The sequence below is a fragment of the Megascapheus bottae genome, chromosome X (genome assembly GCF_031878675.1).
Source record: "Megascapheus bottae isolate mThoBot1 chromosome X, mThoBot2.hap1, whole genome shotgun sequence".
Taxonomy (NCBI): Eukaryota; Metazoa; Chordata; class Mammalia; order Rodentia; family Geomyidae; genus Megascapheus; species Megascapheus bottae.
The window spans coordinates 20,887,409-20,912,113 of record NC_143547.1 but is presented as its reverse complement, the minus strand read 5'-3'; the positions used below and the strand labels follow the sequence as shown (position 1 = coordinate 20,912,113).

At 37.0% G+C, this 24,705-nt stretch overlaps 1 protein-coding gene across 2 annotated transcripts in view; it reads right to left on the bottom strand.

Moving 5' to 3' along the window:
• Positions 1-24,705, bottom strand: part of Sytl5 (synaptotagmin like 5) — a 140,563-nt gene that overhangs the window by 59,999 nt on the left and 55,859 nt on the right. For both annotated transcript variants that reach the window (XM_090326972.1, XM_090326973.1), the window contains exons 3-4: positions 7,720-7,929; positions 1,122-1,237 (exon numbers count right to left, since the gene is read on the bottom strand). In XM_090326972.1, coding sequence (XP_090183098.1) covers positions 1,122-1,237; positions 7,720-7,929 — 326 coding nt within the window. The remainder of the gene's footprint in view (positions 1-1,121; positions 1,238-7,719; positions 7,930-24,705) is intronic.

Genomic DNA, 24,705 nt, shown 5'->3' with positions numbered 1-24,705 from the left:
GAAATTAGGGAACTTCCAGGGATTACATTTTTACAAAGTGGTAAAACTCAGATCAGTTAAGCAGGACACGGCCATAAAACAATAAAACAATAAAACAATAAAACAATAGATCGATAAGGTCAGGAAGCTCACAACACTGACAATGTAACTCAAAGGTTTCTAGGCACAGGACCGTACATGACAGCTTATATCTTATTGTGGTTATCTTACTGAGTTATGGAGATTCCTGGGTCAGTCTGACTCCACATTCTGGCTCCCAATACCACAGCACCACTTCCTGCTTTTCTATGTATGTGGTACCCAGTATCAAACCTGGGTCTTCATGCATTCTAGGCAAGAACTCTACCATTAGGCCAAACTCTTCACCTCCTTTTATTAATTTTTTTTGCCAGTCCTGAGCTTGAATTTAGGGCCTGAGCACTGTCCTTGGACTTTCTTAAGGCTAGAGCTCTACCACTTGAGCTTCAGCACCATTTCCGGCTTTTTTCTATGTATGTGGTACCGAGGAATCAAACCCGGGTCTTCATGCATGCTAGGCAAGCACTCTACCACTAGGCCAAACTCCCAGCCACCTTTTGTTAGTTTTTAAGGACCCGATTTCTGCTTAAGTATTTAGCACAAAATTAGAAATATACTTAGGAAAGCAACTGTCTGTAATGAAGATAAATGATTTTTTTTTGAAATTGTTAGTGCCAGCTGGGCACCGGTGGCTCACGCCTGTAATCCTAGCTACTCAGTCAGGAGGCCAAGTTCTGAGAATCATGGTTCAAAGCCAGACTGGCCGTGAAAGTCCATGTGACTTTTATCTCCAATTAACCACCAGAAAACCAGTAGTTGTACTGTGGCTCAAAGTGGTAGAGCGCTAGCCTTGAGCTGAATCGCTCAGATACCACACCCAGGTCCAGAGTTCAAGCCCCACAACTACCAAAAAAATATCTCAGTGTCAGATATATGAAAAACATTTCTACTGACTGCTTTTCATTTGTGTTAAGGGACTTAGGAAATCCAATTATACTCATTTGGTTATAGGTTATATACATGTATATATATATATACATACATATATATCAGGAAGTTATTTAGCCCACTAACGTGAAGATGAAAAGTATTATAGTAGTTACCTGGGCTTCTTCTTAAGATGGATTGTCGGACAACATCAGTGCCCAGAACATTGACTTGCTTGAAACGCTTTGCCTTTTCTTCAATAAACCATTCTCCAGTTATAATCCTCAGCTGCCTACACATGGGAAAGGGAGACAGTATTAAAATTCAGTTATTTATGTGTATATGTAAGAAAAAAACAATTGTTTAAAGAATCTACCTCAAGCTTTAGATCATTTTATAACAGTGGCTACCACCATATTAATTAAACTTACTGTGTATTATCTGATGTGTACTTGGAAATCATTTTTAATAATTTATTTTTAGCAGGATTACAACCTTCATAAAAATCATTATCCCCATTTTAGAGATGAGGAAATGGAGCATGTAAGAAAATGTCTCATGTCACACAGTCAATCAATAGTTAAGTCAGAATCTCATCTTGAATATTTCAGCCTAAGGCTTGTTTTTAAGCATTATCTTTGTGGTCAAAAGATCATCAGTCATAACAATGAAGAACAAATGAGATTTATGAATGTCACAGAGGCCATAATTGGCTCTGTTTTAGAAAGATTCCTTGATATAATATGAACACTAGACTAGTAGAGAAAAGGGCAAGAGATAACTTGTCCATTACAATGTTCTAGAAGAAAGGAAATGCTACAGCCATGGTAATACTAACACAGAGGAGACAAATTCAAATTGCAGGTAGCAGAAGTACATGCCTCGGATATTGTAACTAAATGTTAAAGATGAGGAAGGATCCGATCCAGCTTTTAATCACAACCTGCAACTGTTATATTAACTCATATCCTATTCCCCTACTAAAATGTCTATAATCACTCTTCTTTATTTGTACTTCTATGTCCTGTAGCAGTTTTATCTGTTTTTGCCAGTCCTAAGGCTTGAACTCATGTCCTGAGTACTGTCCTTGGGATTTCCTCAAGGCCAGTGACCTACCACTTGTGCCAAAGCACCACTTCTGGCTTTTTCTATATATGTGGTTCCGAGGAATCAAACCCAGGGCTTCATGCATGCTAGGCAAACACTTTACCATTAGACCAAATTCCTGGCCAAGTTTTATCTTTATTCTAGAGTTATTTCTGGCCAGATTTTTCTCATGTGTACTGGATTATAAATTTCATGAGAGCTTTTCTTTGTCTCATTCATTCCCCACCAGCAAAATCTATAAAAGTCTCTTGTGCTTTCAGGTAAAACTAAGTTTTTTAAAATTGTAATTACTAACATATATTAATTATACAATTGGTGGATTAACTGTAGTATTTTCACACATGCATATATCATGCATTGATTGTGTCAATTTACTCTTCAAGTCATTTTTTGTCAGACGTTGGGCTTGAACCCTGGTCCTAGATGCTGCCACGCTGAATCACAGCACCACTTCCTCAAGTAATATTTTTAAACCTCCATTAGTTAAATTATCCTTCCTTTCATATCTAGACAATTCCCATTACTATCACAAATATGAGGTTAGGGACTTGGCTGTGTTGGTTGTCATCTCTAGGAATAGTGCTTATCACTATACTCAGTAAATATTTGTAGAATGACTTAGGATACCTGTAGTTCCACCTGGCGTTGTTTTTGCTATAACTTGCAGGTTTACAACAAAAAATATTAACAACCACAAAATCTGTCCAGTAGCTGAATCATTGCTAACTAAATATCATTTCGATGCTGAATTTAGGTCTGTGAGACGGAGGGTAGCAGATGTTAGACTCAGTGGAAAATGAGGTTGAAAGATTGGATTGGGTTATGTAATGAAAATCTGAATGCCATTCTCAGGAGCTGATAAGTCATTCTGGGGGCAATGAAGAACTTATTTTAAAGTTCCAGTGGGATGATACAACCTTTGGAGACATATATGGGAAAGGGGAAAAACCAGGAGCAAGAAGGCCAATTGGGATGTTACTAGACAGGAAAGGAAATGATGAAGAGATAAATCAGTTTTCGCAGTGATAAGGGATAAAGAAAGTTAAAGCTACTTGAATAACTAAGTATCAGGATTATCAAGGACTTCTGCTAGGTCTGTAATGGTGTCTGAGGAAAAGCAACAAAAAGTCAAATAAAAGATTTCTAGTCTCAAAGCATTATAGCTACAAGATTTTAGCAACTGATTATTCTAATTAATGAACAAGTGGTACTCAAATAAAAATGACTCCAGAAAACTATGTCAACCTTGTCCCCCATAGCAACTGAAAGTTTGTTTTTGAATATAATAGACAAAAGCAAGTAACATATGAAACACTTCATCTAATGGGAAAAAAGTAAAAATACTAACCTTGAAGAATATATAAAGAAAGATAAGGGCATAGTACATACATTACAGATTCTCTCCCAAGTGACCTGATCACCTGTTGAAAAGCACAGATTTGTGGCTATGCTCCACAACGACATAAAATATGTTATAGAATTTTCCATATCTACTATTTATCCTACTCAACCAAAATCTTGACTAGGTTATTTTTGGCTACACCTCTAATATCTATAGACTTCCAAGTCACTGTTGATGTTGGAAACACAGATGATAAGTGGTAATCTAAATTCTAAAGATGTCCTTGAAAGGTGACAATCAAGCACAGATCTAAACACTGATGCAATCAGACTCTACACAGAATTAAGTAACTAATTAGCTGACCCTAAAATAATAAGTTTATCCTGTCTTATTCAAATGGGCCCAAAGTAATAGTATGAGCCTTTACAGAGGGAAGAAGGGTAAATGAAACTAGACACTGAAGAAAAGTAAATTAGAATGCAAGAACAGACTTGACACACTGATAAGACTGAGATGTGGAGATCTAGAGGCACCGAGCAGAGACAGAAGTTTGTAGACGTTAAAGGCAACTCTAAGTTAAAATCAACAACAAAATGGAGACCTCATTTTTTTTTGTCGATTGTGGGGTTTGAACTCTGGGCCTGAGTCTGTTCCTGAGCTCTTCAGTTCAAGGCTAGCACTCTTCGTTTTGAGCCACAGCACCACTTCCACATTTATGGTGGTTAATTGGAGATGAGTCTCATGGACTTTCGTGCCTGGGCTGTCTTTGAACCGTGATTCTCAGATCTTAGCCTCCTGAGTAGCTAGGATGACAGGCATGAGCCACCAATGCCTGGCTGGAGACCTCATTTCTACATACAAAAGGAACTGGATCATGTCTACAAGAATGAGCCTGGAAATCAGTGTTTCGTAACTCAAACAGCTTACACATTGCTTTCAGCCTTGTGTGACCTGGAGTAGAGAAAAAAAAAAGGCAAGCCAATCCTGATCTTTAAGCTACTGATTGAATTATGAGATAATAACTTTGTATTGTTTTAAGTTGCTAAATTGCAGCAATTTGTTAAGATGACAGTAAAAAATAACTATGATTAAACAAAAAATGTATTGGGTTTACTATTGAACAAGAAGAGACTTCTGTATGTTGTAAGAAGATGAATCAAGGAAGTACAAAGAGACATAGGTAGGCATATGATCTATAGGCCAAAGTCACCATACTGCTATTTTGAATAATTCACAGGTTATTAATTCACCATTTTAAGTGATTTAATAATGTGAAAATAATATTTTTAGGACATACGATGATCATATGAGAATTAATGTTCACAAGTGAAATTTTATTGAAAGATAGTCTTGCCCAATTGTTATTTGTTATGTGGACGAATTGCATGCTGCAACCTCAAAGCTGAGCAGTTAGAACAGTAGACCACATGGCCAACACAGCCAAAAATATACAGTATGGTATCTTATTGGTAAAGAACAGTTTGTTTACTTCTGGAATACAGAAGAGTTCACCCAGAATAAAACAAAATCAAGAGGAATAACACAGTTCTGTGACTAAAAGTCACCCAATAATGGCATGCCAAGGTCTACACTACCACTATTACAACTACTACTACTACTGCTCTCATCATTATCATCATCATCATCACCATCATCAATCGTCATCATTATCATCATCATCAATCATCATATGGGATGAAGTAGTTTGTTTAGAAGTAGTTTAGCTTTAGTCATGGGTCTTGAACTCAGTGTTTCAGCACTGTCCCTAAGCTCTTCAGCTCAACACTAGCATTCTACCACTTGAAGCCATGGTACCAGTCAGGAGTTTCAAGTATGACACATCACCCTTCAAGCCCATGTGCCACAGAAAAAAATAGGCCTCCATATCACCTTTACCGCATACTCCTAGAACTACCAACACTTAACTCATAAGATTTTCCCAGAATTGTTAGAACATGTATGTGTGCAACCCCCTGTGTGCACATGCCAGTCCTGGGGCTTGAATTCAGGGGCTGTGTGCTATCCATGAGCTTTTTCACTCAAGGCTAGCTAGCACTCTACCACTCGAGCTGCAGCTCCACTTTTAGCTTTTCAGTGATTAATCGGAGATAGAATTCTCATGAACTTTCCTGCCCAGGCTGGTTTTGGACTGTGATCCTCAGATCTCAACCTTTTGATTAGCTAGGATTACAGGAATGAACCACTAGTACCTGGTTGTATTTCAGTTATCTTTTATCTATTTCAATAATCATTAAAATTCATCCAAAAAATAAGGCTCTTCCTACTTTAAACAGTCAAAGATAGCTACATGGACACAGCAGATGTGCTGTCTTAATGTGACTAGAATATAAGATCAGCTCCTTAATACGACATAAGAAGCATTTTATTTTTGTTTGTCTCTCATGTCTCTTTTATCTTTGGAGTCTTTCAGGGCTCAATTGGGTGCTAATTAAGAAAAGCAATCATTATGACTATCTTTCAGTTAGATGCCAACTATCTCAGTAAACATAATCTTCTGAAATTTTATTGATCTTATTAAAATAGCAAACTATGAACTAGCTGTGTCAAGGTTTCTTTCATTTTGTTTTTATTGAATTAGGCTTAAACCTGGACTACAGAAGCAGTCAACTGGTTAGAATCTGAAGGTTGGAGAAAATGTCAGGGAGGACTCAGCTCATTTTAATAGGTAGCATCCCTTCCTCCACTAGGCTTGGCTGTAATCATTTCAGTGCTTCAGAAACAAAATCTCTCCTACCGAGTCCAAGGAAAATGACAGTAAAGGTTGTTTTTCCAACTGATTAGAGAATGAGTCACTTTCTGACTCATCTCTTTAGAGGTCAGGGTGGGAATTTCAATTTTATGGTCTATTAAACATAGAGACAACCTAGTGGGGCTGTAACATTCTCTCATAACAAACAAAGGGCGTTTGCTGCCAATAAAATATCATTCATGCTTCCTTTTTCAGAAACATTCCATGAATAACAAACAGGATATTTTCAATTCTAACAGATAGTTTCAACATACACATACATATACACATTAGTAGTTGTAATATTAGAGAAATAATGTTCCCTGATTTTCAGCTTAAAAAGTGATCATGGATTTAAATATTAAATACTTATTCCAGTTGTTGAAGAAGTATATAACTATAGAAAAATTTTTGTTGCCATGGAAGTATAGGAATCACATAATGAAAGCTGTTTCTCTAAAGGATCAGAGGCATGGTTTCAGTGGTAGAACACCTTCCTAAAAAATTCCAAGGCTTTGACTTCAAATCCAAGTATTATAAAACCTCAAAAGAATGCTCTTTTCTCCTTTAGATATTTCATTGTATTGAAGCAGAATTTCTTTTATGAATGAAACAAGAATGCAATTAACTCATCTATTTCTTTAGACCTATAAGATTAGGAGCCATTCACATTCATTCATCATTTCAGTTTGTTAATGCATTGATCCATCTATTCATTGAATACGTATTCATTGGGTACCTTCTATTAGGCACTTTTAGGATTCTACCAGTGAGCAATATAGACAAAACTCCTGCCTTCATAGTCACAAAGCTTATATTCCAATAAAAGGAGAAAGGTAATAAATTTTATTTATATATATATGTAAATATATATATGTGTGTATGTGTGCTATTATTATATATATTTATCTTATTATACACACATAAATATGTATTAATGTTTGTTAATAATATTAATATAATATATTACTATAGTATATATTACTATATTACATATTATACATAGAACATATACTATATGTATTATATATTTATTTTACTATATATAGCATGTAAGCATATATAGCATGTAAATAACAAGTAAGCATATATTGCATATAAAATCTACCAAAAATGCAGGAAGGGGTTGCATCAGTTTGGGTAAGGTAGCTTCTATAAGCCATTTCCAAATCCCACTTAGCACATTGAAAGCTAGTTTCTCATTACTATAACCTTCTGGGAATCTGAGATTCAGGAAGAAAGACTTAGTTAAGTAGATCTTCGATTACCATTCACACTCACCAGTAAATCCATAGATGGCAAAAACCATGAGCCCCTAGGGTTTTGTGTTAAAAAGTATACATTTGTAGTGACAAATAGCATTCACAAATTAAAGCCAAAATTTTCTTCTTATATTGGAGCTTAGGTTCCTTGGAATTTATTGAAGAGCTTGTGAGTCCTAGTCCTTAACTACTGTTGTATCAAAGTGAATGAGGTCTCAAAGTAAAATGAAGAGAACAAACAACCAGAATAAAAATAGAAAACATGAATACTAAACATCCAAATTAAAATTTCCGGGAAAAAGTGAGAAACTCACGCGACTTTGGCACAGATAGTGCACTTCCAGCTGCCATCCAGTCCCACTACCCGACACTCACTGCACACCCTAAGGGTACAGGCCTGACATGGGTCTCCTCGGTCAAAGATTAGGCCCAGGTTCCTTTGACAGTGAGCACAGACTCTGCTGGTTTCCTGTTGAGTCTTTCCACTTCTACGTTTTGCTTCTAAGAGCTCATTTTTCAGCTTCCTGGAATGAGAAAAAAATCACTTAATAAACATAGAGGAGCAGAGCTATCTATATTTATGAAATGTTTTCATTTTGAAAGAATATTTGAATCAAGGAATCAGGGATATAAATATTATATATAATATATATATGGAAATACAATTTCTCCCACTTTCAATGATCCTTTGATCTGAGCAGTGGAAAAATAGGATTGTATTTTACTACTGGGTTTTTTTTGCCAGTCTTGGGCTTAAGCTTAGAATCTGAGCACTGTCCTTGGACTTTCTCAAGGCTAGAGCTCTACCACTTGAGCCACAGCACCACTTCCATTTTTTTTTCTATTTATGTGGAATCGAACCCAGATCTTTGTGCATGCTAGGCAAGCACTCTATCACTAGGCCAGACTCCCAGTCCTGTATTTTACTTTTGACCTCTTCCACTAGCATGATTTTCCTATTAGTATTTATTTAGTACATCTTTGATAGCATAACCCTGGAGCACTGGTGCATCATGGAGGCATGCAAAGTACCATGCTTTCTAATTTCCTTGATATAACACTACATGAAGTAACAGTGCCTGGAAGCACTGGAGTTTCTCTTAAGTGAATCCATGAAGTTTGCACCTTTCTAGTATTTCAGAAAATTTAAACACTTCTTTGCCATTGAGAATTTCTAGGAATTTCAATTGACTTATGAGCTTTGCTACCATAACCATGTCAGACATGGTTATGATTTTACCACTTGAGCCATACTTCTAGCCTGACTTTTTGCTGATTATATTTGGAGATGGAGTGTCTCAGATTTTTTACTTGACTGCTCTGAAATCCCCTGCTTTCAGTCTCTTGAATAGTAAGTTTGCAGGCATGAGCCACCAGTGTCTGCCTTCTGTTTTTTTTTTTTTAAGGCTAAATGAGATATGAGATAATATGTACTAAATAAATGCTAGGTTCAATGCAGAATCTCTAGGCCTACCCCATACCCACCTGATCAGAATCTGCTTTTTAAAACACTGCATTTTACACCAAATATCCACCTGATTAGAGTTTGAGAAGCACAATTTGGGAACATTTCTTCTCAAGTTATACATGTGAATCTATATGTTGGAATGATCAGGGAAGATTTAAAAATGACCGATTCCCAGTAATCATGCCCAAAGATTCTGATGTCATTGGTTTGGGATGTGGCAGAGGCAATGGTATTTTTAAGCTTCTCTATTTATTCCAATACAGTGCTGGATTTGAGAAACAGTTTTCTAAGAGATAAGCTTATTTCTATTTAAATACTTTAGACATGCTATTGACCACTAATCCCTTCTTCAACAGGAATGGCTCTAAGTTGTAGTAAAGAAGATTCCATACTCACTTCACATATTTCATATCATGCCCATTCTACCTTTGTGATAGATACTAAGTTTCTGGCCTACTCTATGAGATTAGCATGTTCCCAAGAACAGAAAGGATAAGTTTAGCTTCTTGTACATACTACCAAAGATCCAATTTCAAGTTCGGTCAGAAAGATTATTTGCCTCTCAGTATGTCTGTCTTTATCTTTCTGTCATTCTATCAGTCTGTTATATTCTTAGCTATATATCAGTCACTCTGCCTTTCTCTTTAGATGTTTTTTTTTCAGTTTTTCTATATGTCTTTGTATCTGTTTTCCTTTTACTCTCTTTTCTTTTGTATTTCTACCTCTCTTGTCCGGTCTGTCCTTCCATCTGTCTTTCTACCTTTCATCCTTTGTCTAGTTTTTTTTCTTTCCTTTTCTTTTTGTATTTTGACTGTCTGTCAGTCTGTCTGTCTTCCTGTCAGTTTGTTTTTCTTCCTGTCAGTTTTGCCGGTCTTTTTAAAGTATTTTTGTGACAGTCCTGGGGCTGGAACTCAGGACCTAGCCACTGTCCTTGGACACTTTTTGCTTATGGCTAGCACTCTGCCACTTAAGCTACATATCACTTTTCTGGCTTTTTCTGTGCATCTGGTACTGAGAAACTGAACCCAGAGTTTTGTGCATACTAGACAACCACTCTAGTACTAGGTCCTTGCCAGTCATTTTTATGTTTTTCTGTCACTAGTTTTTTCATACTTCTATCTCTGTACTTTGGTCTCTCTCTCTCTCTCTCTCTCTCTCTCTCTCTCTCTCTCCCTCTCTCCCTCTCTGTTTCCTTCGTTTGTTCCTTCCTTCCTTCCTTCCTTCCTTTCCTTTCTTCATCTCTTCCTATCTTTATCTTTCTGTTAATCAGACAGAAAGGAAGATATAACAGAAAGAAAAACAGAAAAAGAAAGGAAGGAGGAAGTGAATGAAAGAGAGAGAGAAAGAGCCAAAGAAAGAAAAAAAAAAGAAACAGGACTGACACAAACCACAATGACAAAGACACAGTATTTGCTCTTTGCTCTCACAGAGAAATCATCCATATAAGCTAGAAATGCCTCTAGTTTGAAATAACAGGCTTAACACTTTTTTTTCATTTCACACAAGAAACTCTTGAGTTGCAAACTAACATCATTAATGACTCAGTGTCCTTTCATCCTTATGCATCCCTAAACTCAAAATGTGGTTTATTATTCTTTTTTGGGGGTGGGTTATATGGCTTGAATGCTAGCCTGGGCCTTGTCCCAGATTTCTTCAACACAAGGCTACCACCCTACCTTTGGGCCTGGGTGCTGTGCCTGAACGCTTCAGCTCAAGTCTGCCACCCTACCCTTGAGCCATAGCCCACTTCCCAGTTTTCCAGTGATTAATTGGAGATAAAAGTCTCTCGCTTTGGCTCTGCCATATTATTGCCTTGCCATCAGGTTGGCTTTGAACCTTGATCCTAAGATGCTCAGCCTCCTGAGTAACTAGGATTACAGGCATGCGCCACTATGCTTGTTATGGTTTATCATTCTTAAGCAAAATGACTAAGCAACTCCAGCTCAGCCTCCTTTAGTTAAAGGAGGAAGTGTGTGTGGGGGGATGGGGTGAGGAGGTGTAAACTGCATCAATGCAGCTCTTCTGTCTCTAAGTTGAAAAACAAAAGATGACCCAGAAGTCCTCTCATCAGAATTCTTCCTTGGTTGGCTTGACTAGCCAGGGTCATGTCATTGTCACCTGCTGTAACAAAAGACTGAGAAGGAGACACTTCACTCAAATGAGGCAGAAAAGGGGTTGAGGAATGACTCAATTATTGAGGGATTATTTCGACATAGCATAAATTCTCTACAAGGTTGAAGTCCCTCCTTGTAGGCAGTCACATTTCATGGCTCACTTGACAATACCCCACTTGCTGCTGCTGCCTCCTTCTTCTCCTCCTCCTCCTCCTCCATCTGCTTCTGCTCCTCCTCCTCCTGCTCCTCCTCCTCCTGCTTCTGCTCCTCCTCCTCCACCTCCCTGTCCCCCTCCTCCTCCACCTCCCTGTCCCCCTCCTCCTCTGCCCCTTCCTCCTCCTCCATTACTGGAGTTTGAACTCAGCGTCTCACACTCTCATTTGGCTTTCTTGGAGATAGGCGGCTGGCATCCTACCACTGAGACACATCTGAAATCCAGCGTGTTGCTGGAAATAGAGGCTTATAGGATTTTTCTGACCAGGCTGGAGTAGCACTTTAATCCTCCAGGTCATAGCCTTCTGAGTAGCTGGGATTACAGGTGTGAGCCCCTGGTTCCCAGCTCTACTCCTTTTTTTTTTTTTTGCCACTCCTGGGGCTTGAATTCAGGGCCTGAGCACTGTCCTTGGGCTCTTTCAAGGCTACAGCTCTACCACTTAAGTCACCAGTTCCTGCTTTTTCTTTTTTCTTTTTTTTGTGGGTCTTGGCACTTGAACTCGGCTGTCCCTCAGCTCTTCAGCTCAAGGTTACTGCCCTACCACTGGGCCTGGCCATCGTCCCTGAGCTCTTCAGCTCAAAGGTAGGGCACCCAGAAAGTTCTGGCTTTTTCTATGTATGTAATACCGAGGAATTGAACCCTGGTCTTTGCACATGCTAGACAAGCACTCTACCACTAGGCCAAACTCCTGGCCTTCCACCCCTTCTTAATGGTCACAATCTACCACGTCCTTTGTCACTTTTTCTCATCTTCTAAATACTTGCATGCAATTTATTCCCTTTGTTGTAGGCTGAATAATGATCAGCCACAGACGCAGAGCTTGAAAATGTCAGTTTGCAGATGCAATAGTTAAAATCTAGGGATGGGGAAGTTACCTCCAATTATCCAGGTGGGGGCTGGGAGTTTGGCCTAGTGGTAGAGTGCCTGCCTAGCATGCACGAAGACCCGGGTTCGATTCCTCGGCACCACATACATAGAAAAAAGCCGGAAATGGTGTTGAGGCTCAAGTGGTAGAGCTCTAGCCTTGAGAAAGTCCAAGGACAGTGCTCAGGCCCTGAGCTCAAGCTCACAACTGGTGCCCCCCAAAAAATTATCCAGGTGGGCAAAAGTAGCCACAAGTGTATGTTAAAGATGAGGTAGAAGAATATTTTATATAAACACAAAAGGAGAAGGTATGCAGAGGAGAAAGCAATGTGACCATAGAAGCAGAAACTGCGGTGATGTGCCCACAACCCAAGAATGCCAGGAATCACCAGGAATTAGAAAGTCAAAGATCAAGCGGGTGGTGGCTCACACCTGTAATCCTAGCTACTCAGGAGGTTGAGATCTGAGAATCAAGGTTCAAAGCCAGCCCAGGCATAAAAAGGACCTGAGACTCTTATCTCCTATTAACCTCTAGAAAACCGGAAGTGGGGCTTGGCTCAAGGGTAGGGTGGTAGCTGAAGAGCTCAGGAACACCACCCAGGCCCAGGGGTAGGGCGGTAGCATTGAGCTGAAGGGCTCAATGAAAGTGCCCAGGCTGACTTCAAGCCACATGACCCACAAAAAAAAGTCAAAGATCAGATTCTTTCTTAGAGCCTCTGAATAGAGTATGTTTCTCCAGTTATAACTGATTTTAGACTTTTGGTCTCTAGAAATGTAGAAATTCACCTTACCTTAAGCAACATTGTGGTAATTTGATACAAGCACAGAAAACATTCTTTCCTTTTGACATAATTTCTTGGTAACTATAACATCCTCAGGCAAAACACATCCAGCTCGCTGTGTTATTTCTTCGGCAAGTTCATCTTGAACTTCCTCATTTCTTTCTACCCATGTATGCATCATCCAAGCTCAAGGGTAAACCTTGAAAGCTGTTATCTCTACAAACTATGTGTTATTTAAAGCCATGAATTCCAGGTTGTACTTTTGAGAACGAGATCATTTTCTCCTAGCTGATTTCATTTTCAGTTGCCAACAACCTATAACTCCCTAATTTCTATCAGTACTCTTTTCAGCATACTTTCTTTTAGAGCCAAGATAGAAGGAACCTTAAAATGTGTCTTTTTTTGGCATCCTCATGTTATTTTAACTCCTAATTAGTACTCTATAGAATATTTTATTAGATAATATTTATTTACAAATATTTCCAATAACATGCTGTTCCTCTGTTTAAAACTCTGTTTTTTATATCTTGTTTATATTTGTTTATGAGTTTACTTTTTGAGATAGGAGGTCGCTATATATTCTTCATACTGAGTTCACTGAGTTCTTCTGACTTAGCTAGTAGAATGCTGAGATTACAGGCATGTGCCACCATGAGTTATACAAATCTGCCTAATGTAGCCCCTTTCTGTCTGTTACTTCCTCAGGTCACTTTCCATCTATTCACCATAGCTAAGCAATACGGTTCTATTTTAACTTTATGAAATAACCAAGTTCTTCCCCACTATATGACCTACTTTTCAGGCTTCTTTCCCATAGGGAAAGCCTTCTCTCTCCACTCCACTCACAAACACTGTAATCATTACTATTTCTACTAAATGTTTACCATCTTCCATCTAGTTCTTGCAAGACTTGGTAATGTGACTTGCACTGGTATTTGAAAAGTGGTATGCAATTTTACATAGAAGCTTTAAGGTCCAGTTCATAGTAAATTACACATTTTCTTGTCTCTATGGAGAATGCAACATCCAAAACAGTGTCTGCTATGCACATCTGGTTTGTGGTCTGAGGATGCTTGAAATATAATTCCCCATCCTCTCATGACCACATAGCCTGATTAAGAAACTTTCATTGTTTTAAAGCAATGGGAGCTTGGTACTCTTGTTGAAGCATGACTTAGTCTATCCCGAGTGATCAGCATACAATTTAATTCTTAATCTGGTTGGCTTGCACATATCTATTCTAGTTCTTCTTTTCTGTTGTTGATTCTGAAGAGAGGCTTCTCTGACCACCAGATCTACAGCTGAGTTGGTTCTCATCTTATTTTCATGTGTAGTAATGTGTTCTGTTTCTTTACATGACTTACTACATTTTTAGTTGTATATATTTGCCTGCTTGTTACTGGTTTCCTTTGTCTCTGTTATTCCTCTTTGCATTTATATAATGCACAGACCACAGAAAGGAAACTACAGACATAGACCCAAAGAGAAAATAGATATCTCTTCTGTATAGCTTTGTATTTTTTGCCGCTTGTGGGCTTGAGCTCAGGGCCTGAGTACGAGCCTTGGACTTTCTCAAGGCCAGAGCTCTACCTCTTGAGCCTCAGCACCACTTCTGGGTCTTCATGCGTGCTAGGCAAGCTCCCTACCACTAGGTCAAACTCCCAGCCCCTAAGCTTTATACTTTTGTCACATGATTCAGTGCCTGAACACAATAGATATGACTGAATAAAATAAAATCCAAACAAAAGCAAGTGAACAACAGAAAGAGAGAAGAGAGTGGGGAGGTGGAAAGGAAATGCAAGGAAGGAAAGAAGAAGGAAGAAAGGAAGGAAGGAAAGGAAGTAGAAAGTAAGGAAAGGACAGATGCTGCTGGCCTGATTGTGCTGATTACTAGTTATCATTGCATGTTTCAATTAATCTCTTTGGGTCCCAGTAACTCTAATTTCAATATAAAGATACTAAGTCCTTTCCCAGCTTATTTCAAGAATGTTTGTGCAACCTGCAAAAAGTATAATAGTGTGCTTTGTCAATTACAGTGACTTTTATAATACAAATAAATTATTATTAAAAAATTAAAAAGAGAGCCAAGTACCAAAGGCCCATGCTTGAAATCCTATCTACTCAGGAGACAGAATTGGAGGATTGTTTTCTGCTACACCTAAAATAAGTCCAGGCAGAAAAGGCTATGAGAATTCAACTCCAGCTAACAAACAAAAACTGGAGACATTGCACAAGTGGTGGAGTATCAGCCATGCCAAATGAGGGTTTGATGCTCTTGAAGGATACCAAAAAGAGAACAAAGTATAATGTTGGGTTTGTTAACAAAATAAAAATAAAATTGACTAAAATTCAGACCAAATATACTTCAAAAATGCTACACTAAAAAATTACAGGATGTTCTCAGTTCCTTTCTAATGATTCCCTAAGAATGAAGTAAAAGTAAAATAGACTAAAATTCAGACCAAATATGCTTCAAAATTATACACTCAGAAATTACAGAATGTTCTTAGCTCCTTTCTATTGATTTCCACAGCTTTTCTGTCTTCTTTAACTCCATATTCTTTTATTCAGAATGCAATACTATTTGGATTCCTCAAAATATTAAAAATTCTAATATTTCCTGCTATTTGTTCTTATCAAATGAGAAGCAAAGAATATGGGAAGTTGGTGAAAAAATATAACAAAGACAAAAATAACCAATTTCAAGTTTAAAATTTGGGCAAATACATGAAAGGGAAAAAAGGAAAGCAAAACAGCTGCTGAAGAATTTTAATTTGTGAATGCCCATTCCTTATTTGGTCTGATTCATGCTACTTATTCATGAATTTTCAAATATAGTTTACTATTTGTTTTTTTGGTTGACAAAAGCATTCATATAATGTATAAATTGATGAACTATATGTAGTTGAAATCTTAAAGACCAAAGAAATAGACTATCTTTACTATAGCTGCATGTTGAAATCTTTGCATCTCTATATTATGGTGATATTGAATTTCTTTTCTTCCTGTCCCATGATCAAAAAAGCTCAATGTGTTAAAAAGACTTCTGGTTTTATCATCCATTTAGATACATTCCTTTCAGATCAGGAATTGCTTTCATTAAAATTCCAGTCACTTTATATGTTACTATTTTTCCTTTTGTTGCCTCAACTAGGCCACATTGTACTGAATACTACTTTTTACCAAACATGCTTGAAATTTATTCTATCCAAGCAATTAGCTGCCTGGAAGAAGTCATGAATAAACAATTTATAAAGCATCTCAATTCCTTTTAAACAATGCCATAGAGTACAGCTCACCTAAAGGCCCAAGGGAAATAATGAGCAAGTGAGGATTATGTAAAAATCCTGACTATATGAATCTGATGGCAGATAACCTGGGTTCAAATAGCTATGCAGTTTATTTTTCTGAGATCTTGAAACCATTATTTAACCTCTGTGTGTCAAGATTTAAGAGATTTATCTCCTCTGTATCTCAAAATATGCTCTGTATACAGCAACTTCATGGGCTTGTTGTGAGCATTAAATAGGATAATATTTGTAATCATTTAGTATGGCATGACGCATAGTGATTCTAGTAAAGACAATTTGAATTTTAAAAATATCTATTCTCCTTTTTGTCTCTGTTAGTGGAATGCTTATTTCATCAGTACTCAAAGTAATAACTGAACAAAAAAAGAATAAAGCTGGAGCCATGATAATACCTGATTTCAAGACATAGTATGGAACCAAAGTAACCAATATACGAGTATAATGGAATATAAAATGGCCACAGAATAGAGATTCCCAGAAGTAAACTAATGAATCTATAATCAATTTATTCTTCCCAAAGTTGCCAAAATATATACTGGAGAAAAGACAATCTCCTCAATAAAAGATACTGGATAAAATGGGTATTCATATGCAAAATATTGAAGTATGACCTGTATCTCTTATACTGAATAGAAATCAACTCAAAATGAATAAAAGACCTGAATTTAAGACCTGAAACTAACACCACTAGAATAAACTAGGAGAATTACTTCAAGACATTCTCATACACAATGATTTTTGGGTAATACCATCCAAACGCAAGAAATTAAAGCAAAAATAAAGAAATGTAGACAAAAGTAGTACAAGTAGAGGTTTCACTGTTTAAAAAGAAATGTATTAATTACCTGACTTATGCAACTGCAGCTACTCTGTACATCACCTTTACAATAAAAATACATTAAAACATATATTTAAAAAATAGTAAAGGTCGACAAAATTAAGGAGACAAAATTGATGATTCAATTTGTAGACTGGTAGAAAATGATTTCAAATTATCTGAAAATGAACGTCTAGAACACACATGGAACCTACAGACATAACAAAAATAATTTGCCAGATATGATGGCATGTGCCTTTAAACCCAACTATATAGGAGGCTGAATTACAATGATCACTTGAGCTCAGGATTTCAAAGATAACACAGCAAAAGCTGGGTTATTTTTTTAAACGAGGAAGGGGACAATAATGTATTTAAAAGTGGATTCCTGATCCACATACTCCACGGTGCATGAAAAAAGTTCTCAATAGTATTACTCCTTAGAAAAATGAAAATCAAAACTACAACAGAATATCGCCTCAACTCAGAATGGCTATTATCAAAGACAAAGATAATGCATGTCATTAAGGATAGGTGGAAAAGGGAACACTTTTACACTGTTGGAAGAGATGTAGGTCAGTACAGTCATTATGTCAAATAGTAGAGAACTTCTTCAAAAATTAAATATAGATCTAGCCATCTTATTTCTTGGTATATATGCCAAAGAAACAACATTTGAAGGCTAAAGGATACTTTATATACTCTAAATGTACATAGTAAATGCTCATTCATTGTGTGCATTATTAGATCACTATTTGCAATAGCTAAGATAGGGAATCAGCTTAGGTGGCTATACACAGATGGTGATAATGGAAGCAGAGTCCAGGGTGATGAGAAATATACAGATACAGACATTATGGGGATTCTGAGGAAGAATCAATGGATGAATTAATAAAGAAAATATGAACTATACCCAATAAAGTATGGTTCCCATATCAAGAATAATGAAATATTTTTATTTGCAGCAAAACGATAAGTGAAAGAAGATAGACACAAAAACAGGTATTACATAGTGTCATATGGTAGAGTGAAAAAATATTGATCTGAATATAAGAATGGTGATTGCCAGAGGCTGAGAGGGTAAGCAGAAGGGGAAATGACCAGAGGTTAGATAACCAGTACCAAAATGCAGTAAAATAGAGGGAATAATTTCTAATGTTCCACAGCACAATGGAACAACAATAGTTCACAATATCTTATATAGTTTATGGAAAACTGAAGTAGAGAAACTAATGTTTCCAAATGAAATGTTAAAGAGAAGAAATGCTAATTAATCTGATTTAGTCAGTTCATGCTGTAGACAGATGTTGGTATATAACACTACGGCCCATTTATATATAAATATATATTTATAGCATGTTAGAACAAAAAATAGCTAGTGACATACGATTTTCCAGTGTTGATTTAGTGAGCTTTTGTCAGGAGAGTAAACATTGACCAAAGGAATATGATCAGAAATGACACGTACAGCATGAGACTCATGTCCCTAAAAGGAACGGAAAGACTCTTTCTCTCAACCTTTTATCCCTGGGTCTGGGCTGTAACCTATAGCTGAATCAGTGTAGATCGAGGGTGGAATTTTCAAGATGCAGGAGCAATAAGGCAAGAATCCCAGACTCTTGCTTTAAAGGTCAAAAGAGCAATACTGTTAACCAACTAAGACTTATACATTACACAGAAATATATTTGGAATATATTTGCATCTTGTTTAATTCATCAAAATGTGTCTGCTGTCTACAGCCCAATCTCTTTTCTAACAAAGGCAATAAGAAAGCAAAAAGGCTTGAGGTGTAGCTTAACTAGTAGAACACTTGCCCAGCAAGCATCACACCCTGAGTGGAATTCCTAGTATCACACAAAAAGGACCTCAATAGATATTAGCTCCAATATTGTCCCCTTGCAGAGTTGTTACTCTGAGGTTTTGTTTCAGGCTCTGGTGCAACATGTATAAACTTAATCATTGTCTAGAGGTAGAATTTCATATTCCATTAGGAGAGCAAAATAACAGGGCCTGATGATATGTACTGTCAAACCAGAAACAATGAGAAAAAATATCACTGAAATAATGTATGAAGACAGAATAATGTCCCAGCAGCCAGAATTTGATGTCTGCACAATTCCTAACACTTCTGTCCTTCACTCACACCTAAAAGCAATGCCATAAACTCCGGTGCTATTTCACATTTGCTTGAGGATATTTCAGATCTGACAATATTGCCTTTCATTATTTCTGAATATAAAACAGTTGCCTTCTTAGGATGGGTGTATAACTCAGTGGCAGAGATCTTGCCTAGCATGTCAAAGGCCCAACGTTCCATTCCCCAAACTGCAAAAGCAAAATGTGAAAAATATTCATACATTATTTTTTGTTTTGACTATAGTTTCTGTGTGCAGAATCTAATATTGAAGGTTAAACATCAAGATACAATAATGACATGTGCTCTTATTTACTTGTGACATTAAACTTTGACAATCCATGAAAAAGGCATTATGAGTCCCTCTCTCTTCCTTCCTTCCTTTCCTCCCTCCCTCCCTCCCTCCCTCCCTCCCTCCTTCCTTCCTTCCTTCCTTCCTTCCTTCCTTCCTTCCTTCCTTCTTCTCTCCCCCCTCCTTTTCTTCTTTTGCCAGTCCTGGGGCTTGAACTCAGGTCCTGGGCACTGTCCTTGAGCTTTCTCAATGCTAGTTCTCTACCACTTGAGTCACAGCACCACTTCCAGCTTTTTTCCTTTGTATGTGGTACTGAGGAATCAAAGCCAGGGCTTGGTGCAATCTACCACTAGGCTACATTCCCCTGCTCGCACTTTATAGTTGAAAAAGAAGAGAAAAAGGAGAAAGGAGAGACATGGAGGAAAGAGTGAAGAACTACATTGCATGCATGAACAATAATGTCATACTTTACACTGTATAACTAATGTGCAAATAACAAAGTAAGGAAATAGCCCAGTAATCATGATCCACGTTGGTAATTTTAGCTACTTAAGAGGCTGAAATCTGAGATCATGGTTCAAAGCCACCCCCAGTAGGAAAGTCTATGAGACTCTTAATCCCCAATTAACCACCAGAAAGCCAGAAGTGGTGCTGTCGCTCAAGTGGTAGAGCACTACTCTTAAGCACAAAAGTTCAGTGAAAGCATTAAGGCCCCAAGTTTGAGCACTATGATCAGTACAAAAAAACACAAAAAACACAAAAAACAAAAAGGAAAAGCTGCATGCCAGTCATTAATGTATGTAATTCAAGCTATTCTGGAGGTTGGGAGGTAGAAGACTATGAGATTGTATTCTAATCCAGGCAGAAAAGTCCCTAATCTTCACGCTGAAAATAGTTAGCAAAAATGGGCTGGAATAGCTCAGGCAATAAAGTAAGCCTAGCAAACAAGCAGAACAAGGATGAGGCTCTGGATTCAAATACCAGTATCACCAAAAAGAAAAAGGAGAGACTTTGGCCCATCTTTTAATGGGATGGTTGTTACTTTGGAGATTAGTTTTGGAGTGATTCAATTTTTTGATCTGTTGATATATTTTAGATATGAGGCCTTTGTCCGTTGTATGGTTGGTGAAGATCTTCTCCCACTCTGTAGGCTTCCTAATTAATTTACTAGCTATGCCCTTTGCCATATAGAAGTTCTGCAGTTTAATGCAGTCCCACTTATCCAGACTTTCTCTGATTTGTTGTGTTTCTTGGTCCTTATTGAGAAAGTTTAGACCTGTGCCAAGGAGGCCTAGTGTGTCTCCTATTCCTTCTTGTAAAGTTTTCAGTGTGTCGGCTTTTACCTCGAGGTCTTTGATCCATTTGGAGTTAATTCTAGTGCAGGGTGACAAAGACTTAAAGAGAGCGATCTCTGAAGAAGAAACAAAAATGGCCTATAGACACATGAAGAAATGCTCAACATCTCTGGTCATAAAACAAATGCAAATCAAAACAACTCTAAGATTCCACCTCACTCCAGTTAGAATGGCCGGGATCAAGAAAACAAATAACAGATGCTGGACGGGATGTGGCCAGGAGGGATCACTACTACACTGTTGGTGGGAGTGCAAACTCGTTCAACCACTATGGAAAGCAGTATGGCAGTTCCTCAAAAGACTAAACATAGAACTCCCCTATGACCCAGCAATTCCACTACTTGCATTTACCCAAGAAACAAGGACATACTAAATCCACTAGCACAACGATGTTCATTGCAGCACTATTTACCATAGCAAAGATATGGAACCAAACCAGATGTCCCTCAGTTGATGAGTGGATCAACATGATGTGGTATTTATACACAATGGAATTCTATGCTGCTGTCAGAAAGAACGACATCTCCCCATTTGTAGGGAAATGGAAAGACTTAGAAAAAATCATATTAAGTGAAGTAAGCCAGACTCAAAGGAACATACGCTCAATGGTTTCCCTCATTTGTTATAATCAGTAGAAACCTTGGGCTCTTCTAGCAGAGATTTGCAATAGAGCAAAACGTAGATACATACAGTATGACACTAAATGAAATGACCTCTAGGATAAAGAAGCAAAAGCCATATAATGAGTGATTGTTGTCCTTAATGTACTATTTTATCTCTCATTTCTTTTGCTGTCCCTTGGTTATCTCATATTTTTACAGTATTTCACTTTGTTATCTGATATATTGGACATATGTGTATTTGGTTATTTGAAATTGGATAGGAAAGGGGGAAAACAAGGTGAGGGGTGGGGGTGGTGGGGAGGGAAATGGGGACCAAGACATGAGAAAGGGTATCAATGTATGTGAAGTAATGCACCTTCTGTCTGGCGAATGTTATGTAACCTTTCTATTAATTACAATAAAAATATATGAAAAAAAGGAGAGAAAGTAGTTTCTCAGAGGCAAGTTTCTGTGGGTTATATGGCCACTAGGTGGTGCAGTGATGATTCAGATTACAGAATTTTATATTCCAAACTGTACACTCTTATAACTATCAATTCTCCATCTCTCCAAATGGATTTTTGTTGAAAAAGGATGCTGTATTTATCAGGGGCTGCTGTGTCTCTTTTAGCTGCACAATGTACACTGAAAGTTAATCTTTGGTGAGCAAGAAGGGTTTCTTCTGCTTGCCCTTCTTCTCCCACCATATAGTATCTGCCCAAAATGAATCTCATCATGGTAACTCATGACAAACATTCCCCCAGTGGAGCTGTAATTCAACAAGCCCAGCTCTGGTTCTAATAGACTTCATAAAGATTTTTATTAGTTTTCCAATCAAAGGCTATTACAAAGCATCAACATCCTCTGAGACCTGGAGGTAAGGTTTTGTCTGGATGAAAACGTTTCAGACAGAACAACAGGAAACTGATTAAAAGTACACTTGTCCAGAAAAAGAAGTCTTAACGAATTCTGTCAACTTCATGTAAAGAAAGAGAGCATTATGAAGTTCTCAAGATAGTTCTAAACAGCTTGAGTTCTCACCCAAACCCTGTGAATAGGTAAAAACAAATAAAACAAACACAAAAAGAGCAAATATACCAGAAAAGTAATGGACTTGGGGGAAACATTAAAACCTGAAAAACACCAAAAAAAACCCCAAAACCTGACAAATATCCTACTATCATTAAGAGAATTCAGAGAATTATTAAGGGTGTTTCAGAGGCATTGAACATTTTCCTATATATTGTAAATGGACAATGACATTCTGAACACTTAAAGAAGATGAGGAAGACAGAGCAGTAAACATTATCTGCCCCTAGGAAACTATGTTAAAATTCCCTTTACACGACTCTCTCTAACCTTTCATTTTTGTGGGGCTCCTCCTCCTCCTCAGTCGTGCTTACTGGGTTGTATTTTAAAAAATACATCATGCTTTAAATCCTGAGCTGAAGCCCTCCTTTTAGTAAAGCTGGCCTAAGAGAAGGATCTCATAGATCATGTGAAAAAGATAAGTTATTACAACTGCAAAAGAGTGAGGAATCTGTTATGTAATACATTGCTATTTATTAATGATCAGTTAAAAGCACAGCAGAAATTGATTTCTTTGTGATGAGCAAAGCAAGTTTTCTCTTTGGAAATAACCTAAAATTATCACTATCTCAATATCCTGGCCCAACAAGAAATAAGCAAGTGCTTTTATAATCAGAAACCCCAAGAACATCTTACCCAACTATCACAAATAGCAGAACATTCTGTGATGTCCTGATTTATCCAATGATAAATTACTCAGAAAAAGTGAAGATTGTGATAGAAGCAATATAGCAAAAAGCAGCAAAGTTGCATGTCTTTAAGAAGCAAGGATAAAATACTGGACTTTTAAAGATAATTGCTTTGACAATGAAATTGACTTGATGGAAAGAAATGAGGTATTTAAATGCACACAAAAGACACATGGTATCCTTAATATTAAATCCAAAGTGTACAAGAGCGAGGACTCAATAACTGCATACCCAAAGCTATGGACATGGTAATGGAAATACAAACATAACTATATAGACAAAAACCTATGACTCTATAATCATAATGTTTTATTTCATAAATTGATATGTTTCTATGACATACAAACCATTAGCCTAATTTTGATTAAGTTCTAAATACTAAGTCCCAGAGAATGTAATTAGAGATTCCCTCCTTGAACAATTGTTTGTTAAACTTGTCATTTAAAATATGATGTAAACATAAGCCATATAATGAATGATTGTTGTTCTTAAGGCACTATGTTATCTCTCATCACTTCTACTATCCCTTGGTTATCTCATATTGTTACACTATCTCACTTTGTTACCTGATATATCAGATATATTTGTATTTAGTTATCTGAAATTGGATAGGGAACGGGGGAAAATAAGATGAGGGGTGGGGGAGGGGGGAAGGGAAATGGGGACCAAGACATGTGAAAGGGTATTAATGTATGGGAATTAATGCACCATTTATCTGGCAAATGTCATGTAATCCTATTAATTACAATAAAAAACATATAAAAAAGAAAGAAATGCACTCTGATTTACGTAAGTGTAACCCCTCTGTAATTTACCTTTATAATAACAATACAGAATAAATGAAAAAAATAAGAAACATAAAAGAAAAAAAATATTTTAAAGAGGAAATTACACCCTTGAAAATTTCTTCAAAACCACTTCTGTTGCTGAGTATAAGCACATAGTAGAGGGTTTTAGTTTTTAATAAATAAAATAAAAATTGCTTAAGTTATGTCTATAGTGTCCTGCAATTGGATCTATATAAAGTAAATTATTTTAAGTACTTCAAAGAAAGAACTTTTCCCACTTTGCCTTTTTAGGTGATGTGTATGTGGATTTGTTTTCATTGATAGGGGTTATTTTAACAAACATTTGTGGCACCTTTCCTAGTTGTATATGGCGTAGGAAAAATCAAGTCACTATTTCAAATTCATTATGGATAAATACATAAATTTCCTTTTTTGTTGTTTTTCCTTATATGCTTCATTTTAAAACAGTATTGTTTTTGTGCACTTGTGTGTGTGTGTGTGTGTGTGTGTGTGTGTGTGTGTGTGTGTATGCCAGTAATAAAGCTTGAACTCAGGGCCTTGGCATTGTCCCTTAGTTTTTTCTAAATGATTTTTAAGCCCTTAACTAAATTCATTCTCTTAGGTTTTTTTTATTAAAGAATCTATTAACATTGATTTTTACATAATATTTAAAATGACATGTTTAACAAATAGGTGTTCAAGGAGGGAATCTCTGTATACAATCATTGGCACTTAGTTTTTAAAACTTAATCAAAATTAGGCTAAGAGTTTGTATATCAT